The sequence below is a fragment of the Oratosquilla oratoria genome, chromosome 5, assembly GCF_046742065.1.
Source record: "Oratosquilla oratoria isolate Oo_2021 chromosome 5, ASM4674206v1, whole genome shotgun sequence".
Lineage (NCBI taxonomy): Eukaryota > Metazoa > Arthropoda > Malacostraca > Stomatopoda > Squillidae > Oratosquilla > Oratosquilla oratoria.
The window spans coordinates 16572007-16583582 of record NC_134781.1 but is presented as its reverse complement, the minus strand read 5'-3'; the positions used below and the strand labels follow the sequence as shown (position 1 = coordinate 16583582).

The 11576-nt window shown below is 39.4% G+C and overlaps 1 protein-coding gene across 1 annotated transcript; it reads left to right on the top strand.

Annotated features, from left to right (window-relative positions):
• Positions 1–5899: 5899 nt before the first annotated feature.
• LOC143025206 (uncharacterized) lies at positions 5900–7945 on the top strand. The gene is made up of 2 exons (XM_076184666.1): positions 5900–6154; positions 7150–7945. The coding sequence occupies exons 1-2, from the start codon at positions 5968–5970 to the stop codon at positions 7467–7469; spliced, it is 507 nt and encodes a 168-aa protein (XP_076040781.1). The 5' UTR covers positions 5900–5967; the 3' UTR covers positions 7470–7945.
• The last annotated feature ends 3631 nt before the right edge of the window (positions 7946–11576 follow it).

Below are 11576 nucleotides of genomic sequence, written 5' to 3'. Positions count from 1 at the left end.
ATGATACTGAGATATAACTTAGACTGGGGTTAGACTCCATATATATATATATATATATATATATATATATATATATATATATATATATATATACATATGTGTGTGTGGTGTGCGTATTCACCTCGGATCTGCTGCAGTCTCTGTCGAGACAACCAGACATCACCCTACGGCAGTGAGCTCAGAGCTCATTATTTGCCGATCTCTGGGTAGGTCTGAGACCACTCACACACCACACACCGGGACAGCAAGGTCACAACTCCTTGACTAACGTCCCGTACCTACTCACTGCTAGGTGAACAGGGGTTACACGTGAAAGGAGACAAACCCAACTTATCTCCGCCCGGCCGGGGAATCGAACCCCGGTTCTCTGTCTTGTGAGGCCAGTGCTTTACCAATCCGCCACCGAGCCGTGTGTGTGTGTGTATTAGAAAGCCATTTGTATTTAAACTCGACATGAACGGGTAATTTGTTCTAAAAAATACAATGCTGTTAAAAATATACTTCCATTTAGTGTGTTCCGTTTGTAATAAGAAGGGACATCTGAAACGTGTTTGTAGGTTGAATTTGGCCATGAGTTATCAGTATAAAAGCAGTGATTTACGAAAGTCTTCTAAGGAAAAGTGGAAGAACAAGAGAAAATTAAATGTGTTGGCTAAGGATGGTGAAGGTCTACCAGAAAAACGTGATAGACAGTTGTTTATAGTTTGAGAGACAGTGGAGGTAAGGAAAAAGAAAATTAAGTCCTTAATATTAAAACCAAGATTATGGTGGATTGTGACGGAGTATATCTGTTCCTTTTGAAGTAGGTAGTGGTGCTGGAGTTTTAACTTTAGATTATGATTATATTCAAAGGTTGAGGTTACCAGTAGAGTATTGTAATAAACTGCTAAAGGCTTTATAATATTTACAGATGAATATTTTGATACACGGGTATGTAGATTTTTGTATATAGAAGATCAGTACATTCTCCCACAGGAAAAACACCACCTGATATGATGTTTTATAAGAATTTTCAAAGTTTGATTGAAAGAATAATTAAAACCTCAGGAAAAGAGACATATAAAATGAATGTAAGGTTGTAACAGCAAAATACAAGGTGGATGATGCTGTGTTTGTTAGAAAATATCCCCAGGGAAGTACTTGAGAAGGTAAAATAATTGAAGTGCTTCCAGTGTGAAACTTTTTAGTGTAATTTGGATAAGGCGTACTGTTCAATTTATGCCTTGTTTAGAAGAGTGTATTGTACTTAAAAATATCAGATGTTTAATAAAGGGTTCCAGTGTTCCTGACGACAATTGTGCTCACGATTCAGAGGTTGGTGTAAACCAGTCTGGTAGTTACATGGACAATTGAGGTTTTTTGATAAAATTCCACCCTCTGATAATTCAAGTTCTATAGACTTCCCTTTGTCAGAACCAATAAAATTGAGAAGATCTGGCAGAGTAGTGGAAACCCCCAGATAGGTTAAATTTGTCATTTCCATTCCAATGGGAAGGGATGTGATTTATTGGCGTTTTCATTAGAAAATGTAATTTGATCTCTTGTACACATTCTGTGATTTCCAAGTGCTTTTGTGGGGTTCAATTTTGTCCCGGTTTTCAAATGCCTTTGTAAGATTCGATCCTGCCCCCGGCCATTACTTCAGCCGGGATGGCTCTATTATGTTCAGAGCAAAATGCCCAAGTGAACCATCTTCCATGCTTTGTTAGTGGGTGCCTGGGTATGCGTATCAGGACAATTTCCACCGGAGGACAAAATCCCCCTGGGATAATTGCCCCCCTAGGACAATTACCCCTTGATGTCAATTTCCCCCGTTGACATTTGAATGATATACACCAATATGGCTCGCAGTTTAATAATCTAAAGTCTCTCTGTTGTTATAGGCCTATATTATATATACTATTTGTATCGGCAAAATCTAAACATCTAAGACAATAAGCGGATCTGTATTGAACCTTGTGTCACTAATTTTTTTATCGTAGTTTAATAATCTAGTCTCTGTGTTGTTATATATTATATATACTATTTGTATCGGTAAAATATAAAACTTTAAGACGATAAGTGGAGTCTGTATTAAACCTGTGATTATTTTTTTTTTATAGATTCTAGAGTTTAGAAGTGCACAGTAAACAGTATTTAAGCTTAATGCTAATCGCGTTAGGGATTCACTCTGTTGAACTCATTACCTTTTGAAGTGGTTTATTCCTGGTGAGTTTCGGATTTTTTTCCACAACCCATGAGCATGCAGTTAATTAAGAGTGAAAAAATACGTAACAAATTAGTGTTTGAAGGTTATATATATGTCAACCAAAAGGATTTAGCACATGGTGTTGTATCATGAGTGCGAACAACGCTGATATAAGGAATTGCCGCATTGCGTATAAGTTTTATAAAACTAAGCTTATTTTTATTTTTTGGAACTAAATGTATTTTCACTCTTTGGCTTTATAAACGATTTTTTTTAAATAAAATTAGCTTTGTATTTGTATTTTTTCAATTGTCAACGGGGGAAATTGACATCAAGGGATAATTGTCCTAGGGGCCAACTGTCCCAGGAGGCAATTGACAACGGGGGAAACTGTCCTAGACCCTGGGTATGGTACTTCCTTTTTATACACCTAATAATCTGATTTTACTAGCATCCTGTTACCTTTCACTAGTCTCAATCACGATGAAACACGTGTTATTGTTATACTTTAGCTGTGGCTAATAAGTTAACCTAAGCATAAGGTCACGTGGGAGAAACCCCTCAGTTATTTTTTCAGTCTTGTGTTCAAATAAGGTAGGTGAAATTCCACCTATATTTTAAGAAAAAAAAATTGCGGTTTGGCACTATATATATATATATATATATATATATATATATATATATATACTGTATATATATACATATATATATATATACATATATATATATGCATATATATATATGTATATATATATATATATATATATATATATATATATAGATATATATAGTATTTACAAAGCCGTAAAAATAACAATAACATGTATATTCTGGACTGATATTCAATATACAGTAGTATGCATCAGGTTGGACTATTTCATACAAAAAATGCAAGAGCTCCTTATCGTGGGAGGGGTGGGGTAGTCCAAGATCTAAGAATATAAGGTCTAACCACTTCCGACCGAATTCCAGCGGTTAGACCTGTTTACTTAGACCTTGGGGTAGTCTGTCCCAACTCCTACACCCACCCCCGGCTCGAAAGTTTTTTTTTTCAGACTCCACTCACATATCTGGTTTAAATCTTCTTCCAAGAAACTCTACTATTTACTGGGCAGTTTTTGTAGCTTTAGTGCTCCGGAGGGTCGGTTTTGGATCCTTAGATGCTTGACCCCTAGGTCTTTTTCTTGCTCTGATTTCTGAAGCTGGTCACCGTTCATGGAATATTCATTACAATCATATTTGTTAAATATATGCAATACTTTACATTCATCAGTGTTAAATTCAATTTACTATTTATTGCACAACTTAACTAAGCAATGTAAGTTATACTGTAGTTTGTCCTATACATTACAGATTTTACTAGTAATTTTAGTGTCGTCCGCAAAATTCTATATTTTACATACCAGACCACAATCCATATAATTTACACGAATCAAAAAAAGAATCTGACAAAGCACAGATCCCTGGGGGAACATCGCTCATTCCATCATTCCAGTTGGATGAATTTCCATTGATTACAACTCATTGTTTTCTCTCCGTTTGTCTATTTTTGACACAATTATGAACATTACATGTGATGCCTTGTGAGTGCAATATACTGACTAGCAGATTGTGCGGGGGCCGTATCAAACGCTTTTCAGAAACCGAAGTATTTTTTATCGTCTGATTTGCTTTCGTCATACATACTAAAACATTTAAAAATCAAGGAGGTATGTAAAACACGAACATTTTCTAAATTCGTACAGTATTTTATTTATTTTAGGTTCAAGGAAGGCATATCTTTTAATGGGAGTTACATTAGCCAATTTCCATTTTCGACTAAGTTGCCAGAAGTTAAGGGTTTGAATAAAATTATTAATGATGTATAAATGTCTATTTAGCTTCTTTTAAAATCCTTGTGAAAATCTGGTCTGCTTCTGGTGTTTTATTTGGTTTATCAGTTTGATGTGCAGTTTCAACTTCAGCAACAGAGAAGTTAGCTATTGTTTTATCATTACTATTTATCAATATTATTCTGAGAGCTTCTATTGTGATATGGTTCGGATAAGCCAGGGAAATGAAACTCGCAATAACACTAAGCACTCGGGCCTTTAATGAACTCTAAACTCGTAAAGGAAAAACCTAAGAGCGAAGGGGAACTTGAAGCTTGGAGAGGACTGTTGCTTGGAGGGGAGAGCTGCTTGAAGAGAAGTACTGCTTGGAGAGGAGAGCTGCTTGAAGATGTCGTGTCCTGGAGTGAACTGAATTCTGAATTCCTAGTTAAGACCACCCGCTTGCGCGGGATCGGTTTTTGTGGGAGGGGAAGAATGTCTGTAAGAAAATGAAAAGATAGTAGTGTATAAAAGAGGGCTATTGCCACCGGGCGATTTAGCGAGCGATTAGGGGCTGTTGGTGGTCGTGGCTCGGGAGAAATGGACTGGGAACTTGGACGGCGGCGCCGACGCAGGGATTAAAAACAGATTATAATCACCAAAAGTTCAGAAAATGGTAGGAGGCGTAGTAGGAAAGGTGGAAAAACGGAAAAATCTTTAGTGGGAGGTAAACTGAAATGAGATGTAGTATAAGAGAAAGTTCGAAAGGAAGCGAATTTTAGTCCCTTGAGCGAGAAGTAGGCATCCTACATTTTTTTTCCCCTCGGGTGGATTATGCGGGAGTCAGGTGGGAAGTATCAAAATATAGTTTAGGCAATAAAACCAGCTCAGAGAGGGACTGTGAAAAGGATTACCCAATCAGGCAGAGGATAAACTAAAACTTTACTGTACAAACAGCAGAAGCATAAAAGTTATTTGCTCTGAGGTAAAGCATGCATGGAAATTTGATATAGCAATTACTGAATCCCGGATCAACATGGCTGATAGAGATTCCCTTCCGGAAATCGAGATAGGTGTAGAGTTGGAGGCATGTGGCATTCCAGGGCTATTGCAATGAATTGCAGGCTGGCAAAACATTGTAAGGCTAATGGATGGGCATTTGTCGACAACTGGGATCGTTTTTATGGTAAGAATCATCTATATACAAGGGATGAGGTGCACTTGTCATCTAAAAGATTTTGGCTCAGTGCTGAATCCCTTGAGCGAGAAGTAGGCATCCTACATTTTGTTTCCTCGGGTGGATTATGTGGGAGTCAGGTGGGAAGTATCAGAATATAGTTTAGGCAATAGAACCAGCTCAGAGAAGGTCTGTGAAAAGGATTACCTAACCAGGCAGAGGATAAACTAAAAGTTTACTATACAAACAGAAGCATAATAAAAGTTATTTGCTGCAAGGTAGAAGGAGGCGTAGAGTTGGAGGCATGTGACATTCCAGGGCTATTGCAATGAATTGCAGGGTGGCAAAACATTGTAAGGCTAATGGATGGGTATTTGTCGACAAGTGGGATCGCTTTTACGGTAAGAATCATCTATATACAAGGGATGAGATGCACCTGTCACCTAAAAGATTTTGACTCAGTGCTGGATCCCTTGAGTGAGAGGTAGGCATCCTACATATATATATATATATTTTTTTTTTCTTTTTTCTTTTTTCCTCAGGTGGATTATGTGGGAGTCAGGTGGGAAGTATTGGAAGTGATATATTTTATGGTGAAAGGCACTTTGGGTTGATTTGCAAGATTTATCTACCATGTGTGCATTCCCAGAATGCCATATACCTTTAATCTACTAATATTTTTTGTGCATAGCTGCATTATTTTTGTTGATGGTGAAGGTTATGGTGAACTATGATGGTGGGTTTTTTTTTATCAATAGAGACATAACTAATATCCTGGATCTTTATTAAAGATGTCAACAAGCACCTTCTACAGTAGAAGCCACCCCAAGAGGAACAAGTGGATCACTCCAGACAAGGGTGAAGATAGTGACCTAGAGGTGGATGATAACACACTAGAGGCGGCCCTGGATGATGACACCCTTGACCCCAACTTCCAATTGGACATATCTGATGACGAACTTACTCCCACAAGTTCAGGTGAGCATGTTTTGTTTTTGGCAGCATGCCTGACCAGGCGGCAAAATAATGCATATTTGACCCATCATGACGCAATAGTTTGATGACGTAGTCCGCGTGGGTTTGTCCCAGCCGATAAGAACACTCCTCAGCTATGCTCACAGCCAATCAGAACTCACCAGCCCGATCGGGTGGCTGGCTAGATGCGGTAGAAGGAAGCAGATGATATCCAAGCAGGAAGTGTGACGAGTTATCGCAGCGGGTGGACCAATTATTCGCCTGTTCGTTGTCACGTGGTTGAAATGTCTGTCTGGATCAGGGGCTCTGTGTATATTGTTCATGACAAAGCGTGCTGCTGCTTTTGCTGGGGATTTAATATGGGGAAAAGCAGCAGCACGCTTTGTCATGAACAATGTACACAGAGCCCCTGATCCAGACGGACATTTGAACCACGCAACGACGAACAGGCCGATAATTGGTCCAACTGCTGTGAAAACTCGTCACATCGACAGATGACATCGAGTGGGAGACCAACCTGACACATTGCCACGTTTCCTTTTATGCTACATATATTGACCAATTTTGACTTCAAACTCTATTCCTCTGAAGAAGCCACTCAGGCAAAACTAGTCAGGAATAAAAGTATTTCTCTCAGCTCATGTTCCCTTTACCTCCTATCCACATACTACATTATACTTACCTTGGTTATACACACTTTTTTTTTTTTTTTTTTTTTATTGATAAGGAGGGTGACATTAGGCAATCCTGTCTGTAGGAACATGCACTCAGATTTTTTACCTACCACATTTTACTTACCTTATTTGTACATACTTGCTCCATCTACTTATTTTACATAATTACCACATTCTACTTAACTTATTTGTATATACTTACCACATTCTACTTATCTTATTTGTTCATACTTAACATGTCAAGGCTCCATATCCAATCAGATTGTTTACTTATCAGTTGTACTTATCTTACTTGTCGATACTTACCATTTCCTCTCTCCACAGGATCAGTCAACAGAGTGCGGCCGCAGAATATGCCAGACACTGAGAGCGATGAGGAGGATGACGACCAGGAGAGAACACCAGCAGTTCAACCTCACAAGAAGGCCAAGACCACTGCCAAGGAACGCACATGGAACAAGGAGGACATCAACCTCCCCGCTCTGCCTGCCTTTAGCCACACTGCACCACCTGACACCCGCTCACCCATTGAGTATTTTCAGGATCTCTTTACTGTGGACCTGCTCGAGGACATTGTTTTCCAAACAAATCTCTTTACTCGACAGAGAAATGTAAATACCACATTCCACACAAACACGAAATGATGGTCTTCATTGGCATCGTTTTGTACATGGGTGTGGTATCATTACCTGCAATAGAAGACTATTGGTCGACATACACAAGAGTGACAAATGTGGCTGACTTCATGTCCTCTAAGCGGTTCAGACTAATCCGATCCCTGCTGCATTTCAACAACAATGATATGCTAACTCGTTTAACACCCATGAGAGCACGCAGATGGTACATAAAGCTGTTTGGCTACACCCTGGATCTGTGTGTCAGTAACACCTGGGTGGTCTACAAGCGGGACTGCAAAGAATTACAGATGAAGCCCATGTCCCTTGAAACGTTCTGCCTGGCCATTAGCCGCTTTGCACAGTGTCAAAACAACATGGGGAGTACATACATACATACATATACCAAGGCTTTTTCCCCCTTACAAGGGAGGTAGCCAAAAAGGAAAAGGCATAAAATCATTCCCACCCATTCCATCCCTGAAAACACTCCACACCCTTCCACCCTCCCTCTTATCTTAGCACCTCCTGGATGACGGGTCATCCCTGCACCTTGTCCACTGCCCTGGGTCAGAAGCAGTGTCGCCAGACACAGCACATCCACAGCAAGGCCGCTTCATTAAATCGGCAACCCCCCCCCCCTCCGTCCCCCCATGCATAAAAGGAGAAGACGGGGAGAAATCCCTTCGGGTTGCGTCAAATTTTTCTCACACATACAACCTCACCCCCCATACAACATGGGGAGTAGGACCACTAAAACATCAACATCACCTAGCGAGAAACCAACCATTCTTCACCCAGGCATGAGGGTCAAACTCCCACCCGCGCACCAAAGGTACGATGCCACCAAGTGGCATCTGCCCATCTATGTAAAAAACCGCCAGAGCTGTAAGCACTGCTCTACCAGGAAGGAAGAACACCACTCTAAGTGGATTTGCGAGGTATGCCAGGTCGCTCTCTGCCTCTATGAGTTCAGGAACTGCTTCAAGAACTTCGACATCCCTCCCACTGAAGCAGTCAACCGATAACCAAGCACAGCAGCCATGGTTCCTTTGCCGCTCATGTCATCCCAATATATTTTCTTACTCGTTTTGTAAAATAAAACATTAATATATTACTTCAGTTTTCATTTTAAACACGATTCAATATTAAGTAATGTTCATTTTCTTTACTTGCTAGTAAATAAACATAATTTATAAAAAATTATTTTCATATTCCGTAGTGGGCTAAGGAGCCCAGACGGGCATACTATGGTTCCCCGTATATCGGGCCAAACAGCCTGGGCAGGCATACTATGGTTCCCCATACAATGGGCCAAGCAGCCTGGGCGGGCATACTATAGTTTTGCGTATGTCAGTCAGTCACCCATACGGACATCTTCATTGACGTAACTTTGCAAAGAGATTTTGAAAGATAGAAAAAAATATTCAAAAGTAAAAATGTCTTAGAAATATATCTATTTCATGATACTAAAGGGAAATTTTGGTATCTCAATTTTTTCTTTGGGTATCCGCTAAAGGGTTATGGAGTCATGAGAACAAATCAAGAAACACTTCATATCTAAAGGACTAGAAGAAATACATTCTCCATATAAATGTATAAATATTTGGCATAAATCAGGTGGTATAGCCCAAGTCGGAACAATACTTTAATTCAAATCTAAATATGATGATTGCATATTATAGATATAGACTAAATTAGAACTGTTCATGAATTTGAGGGTAAAGTATATTAAACTGGAGAGTAGGAGACAGGACTCAACAAGTGTTCCTTTCCTGTATACTACAATTAGGTAAATAAACACTAGATGGAACCCAACAGGTGTTGTTCTTTTCCTGTAGGTAAATACGCTATAGGGGATAGACTACTATTTGACAGAAAGTATCTCTTGATTATGGATTGGAGGGCTTTAAGAGGTCATGAGAACAAATTAAGGGTGTCGCTACTTGCGACGTAGGTCAAGGTGACAGCAGTTCAAACCCTGCCACCTATGAGTTGAACCAAGAACATGGTTAATCAAATTCCACCTTGCAAAAGTCCTCTGTAAGGGGCACCATCCTTGCTTCCTAATAGGGGGGGGGGAGTTTTGTGTATTAAACTAAATCATCATCATATGTGTCTAAAGGTTGTGAATACAGTTTCCCATATAAATGCATATTTGGAATAGTTTGAAAGCTGATAAGGCCCAGGTTGGAACTGTACATGAATTTGAAGCTAGGCATGATATACTGAAGAGTAGGAAATGGGACCCAATGAGCATTGCTCCTTTCCTGTATAGTGTCTACATCTAAATCTCTTACTCCAATACTGGCAAACCACCACTTGTTCAGAAATTTGGGCCCAGGACATAAACCCACTTCAGGAATTGGTGGTGTAAAGTCCTGGGCCCAATTGTCTGCACAAGTGGCAGTTGGTAAGAGTTGGATTAAGAGATATAGGTGTACTAGTTAGGTAAATACAATTATGTAAATACATATACACTCTTGATCACAAAACAAGGGGTCCAAGACCAATCAGTAAACTCTTTCAGACATTAGCCCTACAAAGAAACCTCTCCCAAGATGCAAGAATCATACTAATGTGACTGCATTCTGGTCACCATTCAACTTCAAAATAATATCAATAGAGAGGCCTGGCTACAGAAGCAAATTGCTCCAGATGCAATCACCACATAGAGGACATTTAACACTTCATCCTTCACTGACCCCACCATAGCTTTACCCAGACAATATATCTTCCTTCAGTGGTTTATGGGCCAATCCATTGGCTGTTTCCAGTTACCTACAAGCTGTGGGTCTCCTGCAAGAGACAAGGACGGATGATGGGTACTAGCATGTGGTGGTCCTGCAAAATGGACAGTGAAGCTGCCCATTTTCAAAACCTGTCCAACCCCTCACATCAGGAGATGCAGACCTGAGGGCTGACACTTAGTTTCCAGACCCAAGATCTCTGATAACTTCAATTGTATTTATCACATTTTTAATTTTTCACACATGGGGAGCTGACAACCAGCGATTGCTCTCTTCTTTCTACCACAGGTGATTGAGAAACAGTCCCATGTTGCTACATCAGAAATCTGTGTGAGTTTCCAATGACTGTTGCAAGCCTCTGTTGGGCTGTGGGTTTTCCATTTCGTGAAACTTGAGGCAACATTTCATTGATTGATTACAAGAGGCACCTGGGTCAACAGATTGACTCATTGATCTATCTTGTCTTTTACTTAGTCACTATATCATCATAAGATTTACTATAACTCAGAGTCATGGTTCTTGGCGGCTGAGGCAAGTAATTCCTGACTGAGAGGTGGCTTCATAGCAAATGGTAAATTAGGATATTTAATAGTATGATTAGATTTTAATGTTATACCATTTATTTTTGTCCAGAAGTAGCAAACCAAAGTTTAATCTTTGGGTTCTCTCCAAACCATAGGAATGGCAAAAGGCATAATCCTTTTGCCTATGCTGTGAGAAGCTTGACATAACAAATACGAGGGCCCAACTTTTATCCTGGTCACCCACTTATCAAAGTAACTCACAGCAGTTTTTAAAAAAAGGGTGTGAAATAAAAATTTTGATATTTGAATGTCAATTCACCACATGTGTAGCAAAAAGTAATTTCATTATTTACACAATTTCTCTGCATTATAATAGTGGATGGGGTATCACAAAACCACATTCTGTCAACTGAGTGGTAAAGACACTTTCCACACTGAGTTCTAACCTGAAACTGACAGAGAACTGCTACTTAGGAGTGGTCACACTTTGAATGTCCCAATATATCCAGTCATGTTTCTGCATAGCCCTGTAGACTCACTTATCTAGGCTTATGCTTTTGGGCAGGGGGGAAGGGGGTGATGATGATGGAAGACGGAGAAAAAAAAAAAAAAAAAAAAAAAAAAAAAATCAAATGTTCTGTAGAGCAGTGGTACATATTTACTACATATAATGATATGCATGTATACTGAAAAATATTGGTGATTGAGAATTTCTGTAAAAAATATTGATTCATGTAAAAAATACATAAACAGATATTTGCCACGGGACAAAATATTTGTTGACCAGTGTTAGCTATATGGTCTTGGGGTGCAGAATGTCAACACAAAAGCGAAAGCAGAGGAGTAAAACAGACTTTTTTCTA

Excerpts from the sequence above, each read along its gene's own strand:
- LOC143025206 (XM_076184666.1), top strand. The coding sequence starts at position 5,968 with ATGTCAACAAGCACCTTCTACAGTAGAAGCCACCCCAAGAGGAACAAG. Across the intron at positions 6,155-7,149 it reads ACTTACTCCCACAAGTTCAG|GATCAGTCAACAGAGTGCGG; the intron begins GTGAGCATGTTT and ends CTCTCTCCACAG.